Here is a 21062-nt window from a genome sequence, read left to right on the forward strand (position 1 = left end):
ATTAAATATTTATGATGTTAGTATAAAGTTTAATTAAAGTTTGGTCTACTAATTTTGTTAATCGAATAGTTAATTAAGGTACAAGGACTAAATTGTAAAAGTGGTAAAAATTAATCGCTATGGATTTGTAATTAATTGACGGACCAATTGAGCATTTGGACCTTCCTTATTATGTCAAACGGTGGTGGTGGACAACTATTATCCACCAAAATTAGTTAAGTGAGATTAGTGTTAGTTAATTAAATGTTAATTAGGTTAATTATAATAAATTATATATTAATCTTAGTATAAATAATAAAACAAAAACATCTACTTCATCCTCATCTTCACAAATCAAAAAGGAGGAAATAGGTTTTTGAGCATTTCAACTTTCGATCAAAAATTGAATAGGTAATTTGAGTCTGTTTCTTATAATATTTATGTTTTTGAGGTCCCGAAAGCTTGATTTAGCTAACTCGTGTACCAATGTATAAAATTGTTGAAGTTTTCAAAATTTTTTTATTGATGAATACTTGATGAAATTGGTGTTAATTTGTTAGATTTTAAGCTTGGATATGAAAAAGGACTAGTTTGTAAAATTTAATTATTAATTTTTTAGCATATAGACTAAAGTGCATAAATTTAAAGATTGATGTTAAATTTATATAATTATGGATAATAAAGGACTGTAGAAGGATGAAATTGAGATCAGTTTCGAAATCGAGGCTCAAATTTGAAAGATATTGCAATTTTTGTTTTAGGGAATAAAATGAAAAAGTTTACGGAACATTTGAAAAATGAAATTGAATTGACATATGCATATAATAGGATGTTATGAGGTAATTAGAATTGATAAATTGAAATGAATTATCGTATAAATTGGGATTTGAATCAATCAGAGGATAATTAAGAAAAAGGCAAATTTGCGAATTAGTCCTCGATGTTTCATTTGTTGTTGTTTTTTCTAGGTAAGTTTATATAAAACTTACTATGTTATTTGTTTTATGTTTGAATTATATTATAATGTCTATTAGTTTAGGGTAATTGTAATTTGATAATGTTGGCATCTAAAGGATTAAATCGTAAAGTACAAAAAATATAGTTATTCTGAATAGATATAGATAAAATGTATTGAATGAATGTGAAATGGTTATAGTATTGAATAATATGTATATTATGATATTACGATATTTGAAATGGTACGAAAACAGTAACAGCGCCTATGTGAACTTAGTAAACGATTAGGATACGAATGTCATGCCATCAGGGTCCAAATGGAAAAAGTAAGTGGTCCAATCTAAAAGAATGAAAAAGGGTGTTTGATCAATGATTAATACGATAGCTTGAGATCCAGCATATGTTACGAATTCTCTGAAACTAGTGTTAGCAGCATTTAACTAAGCTCGTATGAGCAACCCTGGTCTGAAGCTAGTGCTAATAGCCCGATTATGACAGCTCGTGTGAGCAAATTATTCTCATGTATCCGAGTTCATTTGCTATAGTTTTTGGGTGAAACAGAAATGAAAACAGTAATTAAAAGCGAAAATGCAATGATTGATCGTGGATTGGAAAATGTGATATTTATAAATTGAGCATAGTTTAATAGTATATGTTATGATATGAAATGGTTATATATATGATTTTGATATTATGGTTTGATATGCAAATGAACTAACATAGTGATTGTATGATTGAATTGTACATAAAAGTATAAGGTTGCCAAAAGATGTCATGTTTGTACCAATGTGTTTCAATTGCTAAATTATTATAAATGTCAAGGTAAGTTAAGTAAATTTCATATGGACTTGCTAAGCATTCATTTTGCTTACCTTTTACTTTTCCTTGTAGATCATTAATTTGCAAAACCTATCGATTGGATTAGCTTGAAGACCACACTATCCTACTATCTATTCGGTAGTCTTTGGACCATTTTAGACTCAATTTTTTGGCATGTACATAGGTGTTGCTTTATTAACTTAAAAATGTTAGTTTGGTTTGAAACTTTGGTTAATGCTTGATTTGAGCAAACTAATGTCTAGTTTTGTATATGTTTAATTTTGTAATTTTATGATTTTGTGTATGGCATTTTGAATAGCATAATTAAGCTTAATATGGTATGATTAAATATTGTTTTGAATGGTTTAAAAACATGATTGTATAAGTAATGTTTGAATAGGTCGAATTGGTATGAAATGGTGCCAACTTGAGGCGTATTGGATTTATTGATTTTGGAAATGGTTAAATGATTGTTATAGAATGTATTTTGGTTGATTTTGTATAGGAACAAAGGTGCAATTAGGCACCAAATGAGTTAATGTTGTTGATGGCTTGAATTAGGTATCAATGGGCCTATTTTATGCCAAAAACATAGTTCAAGTCGCGATGTCAAGCAATGGTCATCGCAACGAGACCTAGACTCTGGGCCACAGTGTGATGAGTAACCCCGTCGTCACAACAAGGCAAGTCAGTTTCGCGACGAGGAAACCCCTTACAGTGCAACATCGTTTTGAAATCTCAAAATTATTACAAATTGGTCCTTGTTCGATTCTGGGCTAATTCTAGAGCATACTAGGCTCATATAAGACCCAAGAAAGGTTGAATATGGTGATTATGAACTGAAATGGTTATGACTGTATGATTTATGTTTAATTTGAGTTTTATTTGTTCGTAGTTGCTCCGAAAACAACTGTAGCATCATGTAACTCGAATCTAGCAATCGGGTCGAGGAAGGGTGTTACACTAAGTACCTTAATTATTAATGCAATTATTTTTTCAAAAGCATTAATTGTTGATTTACTTGATTATATTAGTCGTTAAGACTATTTGGTTAGGAGAGTTTCTTAGGGGGGACACATGTTTCATTTGTTGTATATGTTCTCCTATTATGGTTTTGTTTAAATGGGGAGATTGTTATGGTTGTTTTTGAGAAGTGCCCACTGGTGTCTGGCACTGCTCAGCTAAAAAACTTATCATACTTTTTGTGTTGACAAATTTTGGTAACAAAGTCCTCCGGCATTGATCTTTATTGATAATCCGAGCGTGTGCAAGCCTATCTATGATATCCAAACCTTTTATAGCAATATATCCTGAAGATTGGTTTAGATCGAACCAAGGAAATCGACTTCCCTACTTTGAAGAGATTGGTCGAATCGGGTAAACTTGAAAGCATATCTTGAAGATTTGAAGACTTGTGCTAGACTCATTGAAGAAATTCTAGTGTTGATTATCTTGTTGTTTTTATTAGGAAAATTGATTATAATTAATATAGTATGTTACTAAGTCTCGATTCCTTATATATTGAGGTGACTTGTATAGGTGATATACAAATTAGAGAGCACTTATTCTTGTTCATTGAGGAACACTTATTGTGACTGCATTGAATGCAAAATCAAGTGTGCTACTTGATTTTTGTCTAAGTTTTTAGGGGAAAACATAGATGAGAGTTTGTCTAGATCTTAGGTACAAAAAAGAGGTTCTAATCTGGTGCGTGTTAATATATGTAATCACTTGTTGTACAAGATGCCAAGATAGTGATTTATCACTTTGGACAAGGCCTGGTAGACGTAGGGAAACCAAATTGTGTAAACATTTTAAGTGTTCATTGTTTTCCTACTTTGCTCTAGGGGTGTTCAATCGGTTAACTGACCCGAACTACTATTAATCGAATTAACCGACCCTTTTAAACCCTTAATCTTAACCAAACCAAAATTTTTGCAAAAAAAATTAATTGAACCGAACTTTTTCGGTTAATTCGGACGGTTAACCGAATTACCGAAATTTATATGTTTTTTTGTTTTTTGGTTAAAACAAGTATAAAACATATCAAAAATTAATTGAATTTAATATATGTAAAATGTATAAAAAATATAAATTTTCGATTAATTTGGTTAATTAACCATTTTTGAACCGAATTAACCGTTAACCGAACTTCCAAAAAATTATTAACCGACCCCAACCAAATTAATTTGATTAATCAACCGATTAATCGAATTCGGTCGGTTAATCAAATTAATTCGGTTTACTTTGCTCATCACCAGTGCCTGACACAGGTGACAATGCTCTTAACCAGTGCCAAATCATCACCAATGCCTAGTTGTGCTTGCAAATATAATTTCAAATCTATCAATTTTAAATTGGATCCGCCTCAGATTCGGATTTTTTGAGGGCCTGCCAGCTCTATTTTTTTTATTTATAATCATGGTAAATCTTATTATCAAAATAAATTCATTTTTATCTTTGCAATATTAAAGAGAGAGAAAAAAAAGATAACAAAAAGTTTAACTCCAACTCCAAAAAATATTTAACAATAAAGTCATTTAAGCAAAATCTTTCAATAGAATAAAATATTACAGTTTATAATACAATGAATAAAACTTGTAATTAGGAAATCAAAGAACGTACATGATATGAGTTTTTTTTTCTTTGATAATTGAGGATGTGAATCAGGCCAATTCTCATTCCTCACAACATAATGTTGTTGCCGCTAAACTTTATAACTCAATTTTCACCGTAAAGTTACCCATATATTGATACTAATGGAGTCTCGATTCGAGGAAGTGCTGACCATATTGTAATCCAAACAATTCAATGATATTCCCAAATGCATTCTTTTAAACAAGCATGGGGATTAGTTCTTGTTAAGAAAAAATCATGATATATTACATAATAAACTTTTCAAAAGAGGCCTGTTTTAAGGACTTAAGATTTTTCCCAATCACTCAATTGCACACAACATCTGAATAAAAAGCTATGGTTCTCCTTTGACAGTTCTGTATGCTGAGTAATTCTATATCAAATACTTCGAACTGTTTCGAGCTGAAAAACGTTGAAGGTCCCACCTGCACAGGGAAGCATACTTTCCTATGAATCAAGATTAATCCGAATTGATTCAACCCAAAGCATAAAAGGGAATTTGAACACTGAAATGAACATTATACACATTAATTATTACAGTTTTCTCAACAGAGTTTTTCGGTCAGTCTTTGTTCTTCCCACTAATAAAAGGGAATTAAAACTCTCAAGAAGACCTCACTTTATTGAGCTTAATGAACATGTGATCCTAACATAATACAATAACCTATGTAGCTGACCCTGCATGCTAAGAAACGACTTCGTATGTTTTTTTCGTAAGCAATTGCTGTTTAATGTTCAGAAGCACAATTCAATAGGCAGAAGCATATTGAAGGAGTAATATCAGTACCCATCATGCTAAAATAAGCAGAAATAAGAAACAGGAATCACTAACCGGAGGTCCAAGCTCCGGAGGAATGATTATCCTTCTCTTCCCCCCTGGCCTCATGGCCCGAATTCCTTCCTCAAATCCTGCATGTATCATCTATTTCAATCATTTCTACATGCACATTTGGTTGTACAAAACTTTGTTTATATTTTGCAGGGGCAAACTGCCACTACCAGATAGTCATGAAGGTCAGATTCATAATCTATTCACCTGGAACCACTGCATTAGTTCCCATGCGGATTCTGGCAGGAGCACCTTGTAAATAGGTGCTATCAATGCGCCGACCGGACTCGTTATAACCAATATAGTGAAAGGTGACCTGAAAACCATTTTATAGTTGGCAGGCATAAATGGATATAGCAGTAATAAACGAGGTAGTAGCAATAGTAAAATGTGCTTGATTAAAGTAGCCTAGGTGCAACAGCCAGAAAAGATTTTAGAGAGAAGCCACTGTGGACTTGATCATGTTTTGCAGAAAGAAGAATGTTGAGACCAAAAGTATTCTATTTCTCTTAATGAAATGAGCCAATATACGTGACAAGATAATGATGTGCAGGTCGATAACAATCCCATCGTACGATGAAAATTTATTAAGGTATCCTAACACAAATAATGAAAAGGAAGAGATTGTTGAAAGACAATGAAAGAAAAAACCTGTTGACCAGCCTTTGGGCAATCACCTTTACCAACTTCATAATCCCGGTATATAAGCCCTGAATCACTCTTTCTGTAATCTTCTGAAGTTACAACCTTAACCTCAAAGCCTGAATCAAATGTTTAAAAACTAGAGGTGGTTAGAAATGATTTGCAAAACAAAAAAGAGAGAATAACAGATGCGGAAAGAATCTGAAACACCAGAAATGGATGAATATTTGAAGATGGAGTTCATCCTGCTAGATATTAAAAGTCAGTTTGACTTCCTATCGTTGCAACACAAACCTTCTCTGATGAAATTTGGGAAGTCTTCGGGAGCGTTGTTCTCTTTCTGTCTCCGTTTATTCTGTTCTAGCAAGCGTTTTTCATCATACGGGTTCTTACTCTTGGTCTTTCCAGAAGAAGGCAAGGTTGGAGACAAGCCTGATGAGACTAAAACAAAAAGAAGAAACCTACGGCTCAAGTTTTCCTTCCTATGCAATACACATCCACTCTGCAGACTGGCTCTAAACAAAATGCTAAGGGTAAGGACCTAAGCAATACTTAAAACATAGCAAAGAAAGAGATTATATAGCTGCCTCACCCATTGTCTTTTAATCTGTGACTCGAGCAGAAAATTGCAGTTTTCTTCCTTTGAGTGGAAACAATTCCTACCCTGGCATATGCTGAAATGTAATATGTCAAGAAGTACGAACAAGATATGCTAATATAAAAACAGTAAAGCATAGAAAACATCAGAGTTCATTGCTTGATTGAGAAAAGAAATTCTTGAAATATACAAGCATCTTAAGGCAAGAGTTGTCAAGATCCATTGTAGATAGATCAAAATAAACTGAAAGGCACCACCATTCAATTAGCTATCAAGAAGGTCACCCAATTATGCTCAAGTTTCTTCCAGATTGGAAAAGAGGGTTTCTGCGAAAGAGACTAGAGTCTCTTGGCCGTGTATCTGTCATCTCATCCCATGTCTGAATGGAGATTGGCGATCAAGGATTTATCAGCATGGAACAAAGCTTGCATATTGAGGAGCCTTTGGGCAGTTTACACACAAGGTGTCTACTTGGGTGGCACGGATACATTCTTATGTTTTAAAGGATAGAAGTATTCCACAGGTTTCGCCAACACAAAATGCTAGCGGGGGGATAGCTATCATTTCCCTTCTCATTAAGCATCAGAATGGAGAAATAGTTTGGAGGGGCTCTTGGTAACACCTAATCTGTTGCTTTTACCTGGCAGGAGACCAGGCACAAACTAGACAAGGCTGCTTGTCACAGGTTAATTTGATTTCAGTTTCATATCCCCAGGCATGCCTTACTTGCCATAATGGCTTTACTGGACTGTTTGCCATTCCAGCACTAATGCAGTGTTGTTCAATTTTGTTTCTGAAGTTGTTAGATTCAGGCTTTATGGAATTAAGGAAAATTACTGGGGGGCCTTGATTAACAAGGTCACTAGTATCACTAGTAAATGAATAAATTCAATTATCAGAATCACTGCAGCACATAGTAAGCATAATCTAAATAAGTAAGAAATTTCTTCCAATAAACACGGTAATAATATGGAGTGAGCAGTCATCTTTAAATTAGGAAAAGACTGACAAAGATTAATCAAATACAGTGTTGTTTCCAGGCACGTCGAGTGGTTTAGTTATTATTATCAACATAAATACATATATATATATGTTCTTTCCAGAATCACCTCAAGGGTCAACTACTTTCCACTTAACTCGTCAATCCAAGTTCTTCTGAGTCCATTTGAAGGGGAGAAAGAACTAAGAAATTATTTAAAAGGTCAAAATAGAAAAACCCAGAAAAATGGAAAGCAAAAATCTTTTCCAAGAACAACATGAATAATTCCATCTTTCTCAGACATGTTTCTGTAGAGATAATGTAAATGTAAATGGATGTTAGGTACTTACAGAGAAACGATGGTTCAGACAGACGAGGAGTTGAGAGAATCATGGGCATGGCTTGTTTTCCGGGCTAGACTTGAGTAGCCGTTTTGCCCATAGCAGTCATGTTATCCTCAGTTGTGACTAAAATGTCAATTTATCAAATCAACCCCTGCAGTTTCTTAATATTTCTCTTATCACCCCAAAAGGTTTATTATATGTTCGATTTAGTGTGTTTTCTTGTATTCATCCTTTTTCCACTATGAAATCGTTTTAACTTTTTAATCAATTGAATTTCCATCGTCATACCCACAAATTCTAATAATAAAAGGGTCTAAAATGGCTATTATAAAATATCTTATATATAATTAATAAAAAAAGCACAAAAGGGAGTTGTAAAAGATTAATAGCAGGAGAGCAAAAGAATCAACACAGATGCTAATAGCATAACATTAAAACTCAAGAAGCAACTCACATGATATAATAGTGTTGGAACCAATGTCTCGTACGTCTCAATAAGTCACAGTTAACAAGCAAGTGAAATTCCATCCTGTCTGAGATCTAGCAAACCAAATTTGGGTTTAATTTCATCGTCGATCCATTTAAATTGCTTTCCAGTATTGAATTGTGCATGCTATTTATAATTCTATTAGCGAGTATACACTCATCAAGAAAGGATCACTATGGGACCATTGTGGGACCACTAAAGCCTAACAATCACGCACTACTTCAATAAAGAAAATGTTAGAGTCGTACTACATTTGATGACAACCAATGCATTAATGGTCTTGCCACTTGGTTGACCATACGTCTTCCATACTCCGAGATTATCGGTGACGTAACATAACTGGATAAGAGACTCCCCACTTATAAATACCCCAAGACACAACAATAAAGAGACCCTCTCCCTCTTTAGCAACCTTAGCAATACACCTTAACACATAGTCGCCTCTTCCTCTCCTTATCTCCCTTTCTTTTCCCCTCCCCCTACTCCCTTACTCCAACTTTCCACCTATCACAGATGAACCGGCTCCCTTGTTACCACCACCATCTCCTCTTTGTTTTACCTTTGCTGATACTCAATATCAACAATTTTAAAATCATTGATGTAGGATTTGGAGAAAAAACTTGGAAAGCAATTCACACAAAAATGTCAAGAGTTGCTATTAGGAGACCTAAAAGAAGCAGTTCACATTAAAATGTTGAGAACTACTATTATGAGTTCTAAAGGAGCTAGGATAATCTAGAGATATTGAGGCAGAGTCTCGATTGAGTTGAATTTGCTTCAAGCTTCCTTGACGATGGAAGAGTTTGTATAGGGAAAAAGTTTAACTCGGGTATCTCTAAATAAACATCTTGCTATCTAGGGCTGGTGATACTATCATAAAGTGTGGAAGGTAAGGCCGTGAAGTATTCTATTCAGATGTTACTGGGTATAGTCTAGCCCTAGCATTGTAGAGTCAATTGTAGGGTGACAGGAGACTTTATTAGGTGTGATAGAAGTAGCTACTACATGAATCTTAACATGACAATGCCGAAGCCAACATGGCAGGCACATGTCTTTTGTAAGATGAGACCTCATACAGCTGAACCCTTCTTAAGACTAGCTTTTCATTGCTTTTAAAAAGTGTTTCGAATCCAGAAGCGATTTTGAAATGTTTGATTTACTATTTAAGAGTTTAATATTACTGTCAAATAGTATTTTTGAAAAATAAAATGTTCATTTTAATACATTTTGTTTTAAAGTGTTAAAGAGTACTTATAGTTCATAATGTTATGATATAAAAAAATTATTACAACTTATTATTAATATTTTGATATTTGAAATATAAATTTTAAATACTTTAAAAAATTAATATTAATTGTTTGTAAAATTTAATTTAGATATATAAACTATATTTTAAATTAAAATATAACCCAAAAAAATTAAATATAAATTAAATGAGGAAATAATTGTATTACATAAAATATGGATTGTAAATAAGAGTTAAAAACCGTCATTTGATTCAAAGTATTTTTCCTAAAAACTTTTATGTTTGAGTTCAAAAACACTTGTTTAGCAACCCTTTTAAAAAAGCAATGTTAAATTCAAAAGCAATTGGTTGGGAACTTCTAAGGTGAGCTCAAAAAAAAAAAAACCTTGCGAAAAGTTTTATCGTATGCACCAATAATTCCAATATTTCTAAAACATTATCAAATTTAATCTTTTACCAATATTTTTAATATTTCTAAAATATTACCAAATTTGATCTTTGCCAAAATATCTAAGGATATATCAATATTCCTAGTACTTAGAAATATTGATAAATCCTTAAAAATATTAGTAAATCCTTGTATATCTTGGTAAAGGAAATTTCTCAGCTGAAGCTGAAAAAACTTTTTCTACTACAGCTCCTGATAAAAGTGCCCCAATTTGTTACTAACACTTTAAAAAAGCAAAGAGAACTTGTAACGGAGCGTTTTGCTTTGGCAGTTGATGAGGCATGTCCGAAACGTGGCAACAGATTGATCTTTTGAAAACGTAATTTTCATTTGCTCTTTTCTGGATGCGGTTTGAAAAGAGACTTTTTTGGGTATTGTCCGTGAAAGGAAGAATTTAAAGGCTTTTCACAGCACACTGATGGTTTGAGACGATGAGGTGGCCGTGAATCCAATGGATCTAAGGATTCTTTGGGTCTATCGGCAGCATGACTGGTTTACAGGAGCAGCCTCCAAACAGTTGCAAGAGATAGCAATGGATGAACCAGTCAAAAGAATAATTATACTAAACACTTCACACGAAGGCTCGTACATATATATATGTATATATATAAATCCAAAACTATTGTGTTCAAAAGGAAAAGGGAATAGATAAATTGAGGCAAAAATATTGACAACCAAAGCAGTAATGATGAACCATTCCGACTTTCTAATCATGTTATGTCAATTTCGATGTTATGATCTTTCAACCTTCATCCACCACCGCTTCTAGTTTCAATAATTAGTAGAATACAAGCCTGCTCTATATGTGAAAAACAGCAAAATTATAATCTGGCAAATCACTTGTTCATCCATGGAGAAACAAAAGCCACCCAATATTTAATGACTTTGCAATCTTAGCTACAAGGTCAGAAGGTGAAACGATACTGAAACAATACTGGCCTTCAACTGTTAATAATCCCAAAGATATTCAGTTGCACCTTCATTACATCTGCAAACTGAGAGATATATGTGTTAGCTTAGTGAAGAACCAGAAAACCTTTGGACATGTATCTAAACAAGCAGACACAGATTGCACAATCTTTAAAACTTTTACATCATAAGATTTTGTCATCAAAGGAGACATCTAATAGTCAAACATAACGACGAATAAGATAGTGTATCGATAGTACAGATAGTAAAAGACCATAGATTATACCTATAATGAACATGATACCATGATAAGTAACTTCCTCGAATACAGACTACTTAAACACATGTTGAGATGAAATACTTGGTGTTTAATCGATTATCAGGCAACATTGTACCACTTTGGTGCTAAAAGCCTAAAACCCAGTTTTGAGCATTAATGTGCTCATTATAGATGCCCATGTTTCATAAGTGTGCATGGATATAGTAAACTAAATCTGTACACAATGACGTATAGAAACAGAGTTTTAATGATTATCATGTAAGAGTGTTTCTTTGTGTTAATTGTTAAATATGTTCCCAACCAAATGACAAGATGGAAAGACAAATATAGTAGGAAAAATTACCCTGGTGGTTGAGTACCAGCTTGTTGAATCATCTGAGAATATATGCATTCATCAACCCTCTGCTTTGCTAAGGCAACCTAAGAAACATCCATAATTAAACAAGATGAGAAACATGACAAACAAATCCAGCTGAGCAGAGCTTTTCTTCTGGTTTTAACATGCAATCTTAGTATGTCAACAACCTCCGCATATCTCAACAAATCTTTGGGGTAAAAAATGCCTAATCTTCCAGCCTTTATAAAAAAAATTACCTGCTGAGAACTACCACTGAACTGAATATGCCTCACATTTTGTTCTCCTTTCCCACCATAAACCTGCAACAATAGAACTAATGTATTTAGAACTCAAGAAAGTCACACCTAATTCGTAAACATGGATACGTGACCAAGAATAACTAAAGATTGAATCCACAGAGAAAGTTAGAACAAGCCATCTGCCTACCTTTATGGTTGCTCCAGACTCGATTCTGATCCTTGAAATATTGGCGCCACATCTTCCGATCAATCCACCAATATATGTCTCCGAAACCACCATCTCGAAAGTTACATAATCAGCTGCAAGAGTGGTTGTCCTAAAGATGATGTGGTTATAAGAAAATATTAAAACTTGATAACCACATACTGTAGCGGTTGAAAGCTAAAAATAAGTAATGTAAAATATTGAATAACCTGAAGTTGGGTCTACAAATGGCTGTGGAAGGGTTGGGCGCAGCAAGTTAAAATTATATGCAGGACTAATGGAAATCACTTGACGTGGTGGGTTTTCCCTGAACCAGGATCCAACAAAAGTTTTGAATATTTCATCTTCAAGCATGATAACTAGTTCATCGTATTTAGGGACTAAACTCAAGCAGAACTCAACTTATACCTGAGTTGATAACCAACCTCAGCCAGAGCCTTCAATACTGCAGGAACATCGCCTGATATCTGTGGCCAATAAGAATTCAATCATAATCCAGCCATCAGAACAAACAAACAGTAGAGCAATATAAAGATAGGATTCAAATATTTTAAAAAATAAAATTTGCAAGCCTATCTCATTAAGCTTCAACCATGTAAAATCTAACCTGAACAACTCGATCAGATTCATGTGCTGATGCACACAATGGCAGCTGGTTTGGAGCAAGAATTGTGATAGAGGCTCCTGAGGAAGTCCTCAGTTTCTCAATGTTTTGACCGGACATCCCAATTAAGCCGCCTGCTTGCGACCCAGCAATCAAAAGTCTTATCGTATTTGCAGCAACATGTCCCGCACTGACAGCACCTACCTTTGCTGCCTCCGCACTACCATCATCTTCCTATTAAGAAATACAATCCAAGCAAATCATCCACAGTTCAAAAAACAACAATAAACCCAATAAAGAATTAACAATAAGACATAATTTTGCGTGTAATTGTGTCTTGAAATTCATCATCTTTGTTTATCAGTTATCACCACAGTTAAACTGGCAATAAAATAAATAGCTGAGAGATTATAGAGAAAAAAAGGGTTACCTTTAGGATTAAGGTAGCTATTTGTTGAAGTGCATTTTCCGCATCAGAAACCATGTTCTCACAATCTTTAGAGCTTATAATGATGACACGTTCTTCATGTCGCTGACATTAACAAATATAAAAGGATGGGTAAAGGAATAATTAAATGAGAAAAGGAAATACAACAAAATTCATGATATTCCTAAACTTACGACGATTGCATCGGCAATCTTGATGGTGGCTTTGGTGTCTTCACGAATCTTTTGGATTCTATGACCTCCTTTGCCGATGACTTTACCGATCTGCCTCGAAGGAACAACGATTCGGAAAATGACGTCCTGGGCTTTGGCCTGTCGTTTGGGAGCCGATTCGCCTGTATCGTAGGCGGCCGTGGGGTCATCTTCGTCGCGACGGCGCTTGGCAGTGGATAAAAGGTCTTTGGGGGGAATAGGCTTGGATTGGACAGCGGTGAGAGGTTGAACTTCGATTTGGGAGGCGGGTCGCATTGGGGGGTTTACAGGGAATTCACCAGGCTGGGCCATCGCCGTTGGTTCGGCAAAACCAGAGCAAGAAAAAGAAAAAGAGAAAAGAACGAATCCGTAAGAAGCTTGGAAGTCAAGGGCTTTAATCGTTTCAGAGTGTGGATTTACATATATACCCCCCTAAAAGGGCATTTGGAACTTCAGACTCGGATCACCAGAAGTCACGAGCACCGAGCCACAACCCGCACACAAATCTTTCAGCTAATTTCACTCTTTTTCATCTTCTTCTCCTTTTTAAATAAAAATAAAAATAATATATATATGGCTTCTTTTTAGAAATCTAATATATCTCATTCGTATATATTGTAGCCAGATTTTTACTTAAATTTGAAAATTTTGGCTTGTTGTCATAATTGGTTTTACGCCACGTGTCAATGGTTTAACATTGTTCATTTTTTTTAATATTCTTGCTATTACTATTCAATATGAGTGTCGGCTGGCTAAATTATCCAAAAATGTCAGACTAAAAAAAATGACATATTTATTGGAATAAGTCAATTTTAAAGAGAGAATTGAACTTATTTTCCTCCCCAATGGTCGAATTCCCAACTATCACAAAAAGCCGGCTGATTTTATTTTTATATAAACCCAAATCTTTTCCTCATTTTCTATTTCAAATCTAATTCTCTCAAAAATTTTAAATCTCTCAATATTTTAATTATAAAATTTTAATTTTAATTCTCTCAAGTTCGTGTTGATTTGATTCTATTTTTCGATTTTTATTCGTGTTAATTTAATTTTAGAATGGTAAATACTCTTATTCATTTCGATGACAACCACATTTTCGCGTTTCAGTTGCAAATGGTAAGAAAATATTTATATTTTTTTTATAATTTTATTTAAGTTCATTATTAAGTTGTTAAAAAAATTATTTTTTTATAATCAGACCGAAACTCGAATTTTGGAGACATATGCACAATCTATCTTCGAGGCCATCACGTATGATTGAACCCTATATGAAAGATGCAGGATTCTTGCACGTGTCCCGTATGCTCAGGGAGTGTAAATTGGACCCCATACTCATTAGCGTGTTGGTGGAAAGATGGAGACTCAAGACACACACATTTCATATTCCATGCGATGAGTGTACAATTACAGCTCGGTTTACCGGTGGATGGGTCAGTCGTTATGGGATCAGTGTTTGTTGAAGATTGGAGTGGCATTTGCGAGCAATTGTAAGGTAAGGTGACAGACAAGTTTTTCGATAGCCAAATAGAGATGAAATGGTTAGAAAAAAATTTCCAAAATCTCCATGAGAGCTCGAGTCCCCTTGAAAGAGAACAACACACCCAAGCGTACATCCTGAGATTAATAGGAGGTGTTCTAATACCTGATAAATCTCAAATTCTTGTACATTTAAGGTGGATGCTACAACTCATCGACTTAAAAGAAGTGGGCTAACTTAGTTCGGGGTCAGCCATGTTAGCAACATTGTATCGAGAGATGTGTCAGGCGGCGCAACTACAAAAAATTAAAATTGGTGATTGTGTACTCCTTTTGCAATCATGGACATGGTTCCGACTACCATTTTTATGTCCTTAAGCCAACTATCATTATACTTTCTCACTCATAACAAGATAAAATTAATTCTATAATATAATTATCATAACATTATTTAATTAGGCTGATTTTTGGGGAAAAAATATTATTTGAATAGGTGGAACCATAGCCCGAGTTATGTAAGACTACCAGAGGAGCTTAAAGATATCCAGCTACTGTTAGGTCAACGATCAGAAGCTGAGATTAATTTTTTAAAATTTTTAATTATATAATATTTATGTAAGGATTTCAAAATTAATATTATCTGGATAATAAACTTTATTATTCCATACTATAGTTTGAATAAATATCATACTCTGATCCGAGAATTTAACAATGCATCACGTCCGAATTCTTGGTCAATCTCAATATCTGGCACGTGAATGTGCCATTGATAGTTTACTCCACGATGGTGTTGGAAAAAATCGGGTTTGAAAACGGTTTTCTTGCACAATGGAAAAAAAAACTTTTGAAAACCGACTTGATTTGTGATATTTATAGCAATAAACTCTAAACTGAAATCTTACCTATGTTTCAGATAGACGGATCATTTTCGTTCTATTTTAATAGACACTTTTGACTTTGACCGACTATTTATTGACCGTTGACTGACATTGACCAACCATTGACCAGTATTGACAAGCTGTTGATCGACATTGATTGATAAATGATCAGCGTTGATTGATTGTTGGTCGAGCATTGGTCGATGTTGACTAATCATTGAGTTCTTGATCGACCGTTGACCGACATTGATTGGCCACATGGCATTATTAGAACATGCCACATGTTTTTTTAAAATATTATATATACTATATTGGTTAAATATAAAAAATCATATATTATATGTATAACTTTAAAAAAAGTGTAAAAATATTTTTTATAAAATTCTAAATTATATAATTCTAAATTTTAAAAATTCAAAATAATGCTATTTGAGTCAATTGGTATTGACATTGTTGCCACTGTAGGAGGACGTGGGTTTGAGTGCGTTGAAACGTATTATCCTCTTATTTTTGGATAGGGAGGGACCATGGGTAGTTTTAGGTATTGTATAAAAAAAACAAAGATTAGGAATCAATATAATATGTATTATTAATTTTTTTTAAAAAGACACGTGGAGTGTTCTAATAGCACCACATGGCCGGTCAATGATCAGTTAAGACTTGGTCAATGCCAGTCAACAATTAATCAATAGTCAGTCAAAGTTAAAAGTATTTTTTAATATTTAAATATTTATTATTATAATTTTCTATTTTTTAAATTTAAATTTAATGTTTTTATTTTAAATTAACCTAATTGCCATGTGGCATTTTTCATTGGCCAAAACGTGCCACGTGGTTCTTTTCCATTGACCAAAGTAGCCTAATTTTTTAATAGCCGTTACAAAATGGACGAAAATAGAAGAAATTGATACTTTAGGTACCAAACTGAGACAAAAAAAAATTAAGTACCAAAGTGAAAAAATGGGTATACTTTAGGGGCCAAATTGTGGATTAAGCCTATACTAAAAAAATAAAGGGATAAATCTCAAAATTATACATGAACTTTGATTTAGTGTGCAATTGTATACATGAACTTTAATTTGGTGCAATTATACACCTGAAACTCTAATTGTGGTTCAAATATATATTTAAAACTTTAATTTTGATTTAATCATACACATTTAAAGAAATAACTACATCAATTTATTTTTATATTAGATAATATAATTATTTATGTATGCAATATATAATCATAAAATAATGCTATATCACTATTATGTTAATAATTTACAAGAATTGGATCAAATCAAAATTTTATGTATAAAATTACATAAAATCAAAATTTATGTATACAATTACATATTACACCATAATTCATGTATAGTTTTAATATTTATCCCAAAAATAAAAACATATTATAAAAATGTGAAATCAACAAAGCTCTGACCATGAATGAAGCCCAAGCTCACGATACATTTAAGTGGACCTAATATTTTTGTCTTGTCCAAACACAATTTTTAATTTTTTTTTAATTTTGTCCAAATCCTTCTATATTTAGAACAAATATTTTAACTTTAACAAATAACTTGCCAATTACCATATATATATTTTTATATATTAAAATTAATATATTTCCATATATATTTTTTGAGAAATGGTTCCATATATATTTTATGAAGCCAAAATATATTACTATATACATGTAAAAGTATATGTAGAATATATTAAATTTTCAATAAATATTACCATATATATTTTACCCCATGTATTTAGTGCAAATTAAAGTTAATATGTTTCTATATATATTTTATGAAATCAAAATTTATATTACCATATATATTGATATGTTACCGTATATATATATATATTTTACCATACAAAATAATATTTTACCTTATATATCAATTGATTTGTTACCATGTATGGATACGTATATATTAGGGTGCTTAATTGATTTTTGGGTAAATTATACTCAATGTTACTAAATTATTATTAAGTTTATATTTTGGTCATTTAATTTTAGAAAATTACAAAAGGGTTATTGAGATATTCAAAAATTTTCATTTAAGTCACTAAGTTATTAAAATAATTGTTGTATAGCCTTTCTCTATTCGCATTGCCTGCACCAATCAAAAACTCTTGTTATGTGACTTTGAGTGTAATTTACCATTGATTTTTTTCAAAATATATTACGAACTTATGATACCAATAAGCCTTTACTATATTAATTTAATTTAGTATAATTTAATTTTTTTATTTTAATAATATCATTAATTAATCTAAATAATTAACACATTTGAATATTCTATTGGAATTGTTGACACAAATTTTTTTTTTAAACATGCTTTTTAACATTAAAAAATATCATTTCAACGTAATGAGCATAGAGGGATTTAAAAAAATCACTTTAACATTTTAAATTTAAATGGTTAACTTTATTACCTATTTAAACTAATTTATAATAATATAAAAATAAAATGATTAATTTATGTCAAAATAAAATATAAATATTAAAATTTTTAAAATTTTAAATTTAAGTATAACAAAAATAATTAATATATTATTTGGTACCTAAATTTGGCTTCAATATTCAATTTTATATCTATTAAGGGGGATTGACTCTATTAAGGGGGATTGACTCATTCGATAAAGGTCTTTAAAGTGTTATCCGTCAAGTAGCCAATGTAGCCCTCAACAATCAAATGTTTTGTCCTTGTGCCGAAGTTTTGTCCGCAACCTTTGCGGAGAACCGTTGTACGATTCATAGAGGGAGGGTGCCTGAATTGGTGGAGATACGGCCTGTAAGAGCTCCAGAGAAAAGTGTTAGTATTATACACAATAATAATCATGGAGAATGTGCGTGCGAAGATTCAAACCACCAATCAAGGCATATGTAGCATTTACCTTGCAACCATGGTACCACTTGGGATTTTGTACTCAATCTCTGTGGAGAGTCGTGAACAGTTCATGGAGGGGGCCCTCATTTAGCGGAGATATGATCTGCAATAGCTCAAGAGAGAAACTTTAGTATTGTGCACAATTACAATCATGGTGAATGTGCGTGCCAGGATTTAAACCACCAACTAAGGTATATATAGCTTTTATGTTGCGACACAGGGATAATACCTTTGGTTGTTGAGGACAACGTCGACTACTTAACTAATGACGCTTCGAAAACTTCTTTTGAAATTCGAAGGAGTCGATCCCCCTCAACAACTTTAACTCGTCGAATTTAAAAAAAAATCAATACATTTTAGGATAGAGCTCCACCATGGATTATAAATTTAAAAGTAAATTATTATTTTTATAATAATAAACATTTTAGCTTATATTTAATTTTAAAATAAATAAATAAAATTTCAAACTACAAATATTAAAAGATGCTAATTAATCATGTTCTTTTTAAATATACTAATTAATCATTTTTTAATTGATGAAGAAAGAGCAACATACTAAGATGTAAGGTGGAGTTTTTTAGGGTAAATTACATATATAATCATTTAATTATATAAAAAAAATTCATTTCAAGCACCTAATATTAAAAACTTATAATTTAAGCATCCACATTACATAGTTCGACTATTTTAGTCACTCTTGTTAAAATTAGGATCATAATAAATTTAGCCCTCAACTTGTACATATTATATCAATTTAGTCATAATTAAAAAAAAAACTCTCAAAATTTACAAATAATCTCAAATTGATCCTAGTTCTAAAAAATTCAAAGAAATAAATATTTTAAAAAATATAAAAATAAAAATTATATTAATATTGATATCAAATTGTATTTGTGTTTGTTTTAAAATTTAAAGATTTAATTTCAATAGTAAAATTAAGGTGTCAAGAATTTTGAAATTATCAATGTGTGTAAATCTGTAACCAACTATGATTAGTTGGATTGTTAAGTTAATTATTTGAAATTATTTTTGAGGAACAAATTTAATTGATTATCAGACAAAATCTAAAAACATTGCTTAAAATAATACTGGTGGAATTTACAAAAATAAACTGAAAATTTCCTTTTTTACATTTTAAAAGAAGAATTAAAATGTTATATTTGCTGATTTTCGGAAAAGATTGTGGGTTGTGTCAAAATCTGTTCAACGAATCTTAAAAGAGGACACGTGTGCTTCATGCAAAACATTATTATGCAAATATTGAGTAGGTACACCCGGGATTTTCTGTGGTTTAGCTTCTATTTTAATGCCCCTTTGTTTTTTTTTCTTCACCACCAACACCTTTTTTTTTTCCTCTGGAAAATCTTTCAGTTTTTGCGATTTTGAAATATGAAGTATGGCAAGCAAATTAAAATTTATAAATTTATTTTTATTATATTTATAATTCAATATTTGGAATATTTATTGTTATTCACATGAGTGGTAAAGTTGAGTTATTGACATTGAAAATTATATTTATGAATGCTGAGTTGGATGCTAAAAAATAATAGTCCAAATAAAGCTAAAAATTTAAAGCCAGATTCTCAATAAATAATCACAATAATTATCATTTGTGTAAACATGCCAAATATATTTATGATACCATCGAAGTTTGTAACCTTTTCTAACCATTTTTGTTTGTTTTCTAAAATTTTACAAATCCATTTTATTATATTTTACTTTCTTTTTTCCTCATTTTAATTATATTAAATAATTTAAATACTATAATAAATTTTTTTAAATAAGAATTAAAGTACTTTTAGCATGGTCAACATAAAGTATAATTTTACTTTAAGTAATCAATGTAAAGTAACATTATTTTTTTACGTAAAAAATTTTAAACGTAAATTATAATTATAATTGTCATAACTTTTTTATTCAAGTAATAATTTTTTTTAAATTAATGTATAATTATCTCAAATTCTATTTTATTCCAACTAATAATTTTAAATTAAATATTATAATTATTTATATATAGAAATGAGGAGCTAATTATTTACATTCAAATAACTAGAAAATATTGATTGTTTGAGTACTAGTTAATTTGATTATTAGAGAACGTGAATTGAGCGAAATTTTCATTTGAATTTTGAATGTTTTTATTTTTATTTTTAGGAATCCATCTTTTATTTTTTAAAATTGAGAAACATATGTGATGTGTGGGTGAGTTTAATTTGGTTCAATCTGCCCGTATTAATTCTGTTCGGTCCAATTTAATTTGTGTTTTTTTATATTGATTTTGAGTTTTTGATTTTTAGATTTATTTTATTAAAATGGCTTTTAGATATTATTTGATAAAATTTTAAAATATTTTAATTAAAAGCTCAAGTAAATAAAAAATAATTAATAAAAAATTTAAATTGACATACACATTATATAAAAATAAAATAGTAAATAGTATTTTAAGTTTAAGTTTTATTATGTGTTTTTTTATTTATATGTAAACAATGTAAATACATAATTAAAATAATATAATTTAAGGATCAAGAGAGATAATTTAAGGATTTAAAATGAAATATAATTAAAAATACAAATCTTAAAATACATTGCATTTTTAACGGATATAAATGTTAAAAAACGCTCAAACAAATTAA

The 21062-nt window shown here is 31.5% G+C and overlaps 2 protein-coding genes across 3 annotated transcripts; both read right to left on the minus strand.

The window, feature by feature from the left end:
• Positions 1 to 4562: 4562 nt before the first annotated feature.
• Positions 4563 to 7904, minus strand: LOC107918678 (peptidyl-prolyl cis-trans isomerase FKBP20-2, chloroplastic). Of its 2 annotated transcripts, none has more exons than XM_016848263.2 (7): positions 7791 to 7904; positions 6456 to 6537; positions 6158 to 6372; positions 5873 to 5982; positions 5429 to 5537; positions 5225 to 5301; positions 4563 to 4817 (listed from the first exon to the last, which is right to left on the minus strand). In XM_016848263.2, exons 1-7 carry the CDS (start codon positions 7837 to 7839, stop codon positions 4698 to 4700), a joined length of 762 nt encoding a protein of 253 aa, XP_016703752.2. In that variant the 5' UTR covers positions 7840 to 7904; the 3' UTR covers positions 4563 to 4697. The 2 variants fall into 2 exon arrangements, with proteins under 2 accessions (XP_016703752.2, XP_016703751.2); XM_016848262.2 differs by having other exon boundaries at positions 6158 to 6378.
• A 2686-nt stretch (positions 7905 to 10590) lies between these two features.
• On the minus strand, positions 10591 to 13774 carry LOC107918375 (RNA-binding KH domain-containing protein PEPPER). Its single transcript, XM_016847927.2, has 9 exons — positions 13182 to 13774; positions 12991 to 13092; positions 12564 to 12794; positions 12365 to 12423; positions 12166 to 12263; positions 11939 to 12051; positions 11749 to 11811; positions 11498 to 11574; positions 10591 to 10960 (listed from the first exon to the last, which is right to left on the minus strand). Exons 1-9 carry the CDS (start codon positions 13509 to 13511, stop codon positions 10948 to 10950), a joined length of 1086 nt encoding a protein of 361 aa, XP_016703416.2. The 5' UTR covers positions 13512 to 13774; the 3' UTR covers positions 10591 to 10947.
• Between the last annotated feature and the right edge of the window lie 7288 nt (positions 13775 to 21062).

Source organism: Gossypium hirsutum, chromosome D08, assembly GCF_007990345.1.
Source record: "Gossypium hirsutum isolate 1008001.06 chromosome D08, Gossypium_hirsutum_v2.1, whole genome shotgun sequence".
NCBI classification, from domain to species: Eukaryota; Viridiplantae; Streptophyta; class Magnoliopsida; order Malvales; family Malvaceae; genus Gossypium; species Gossypium hirsutum.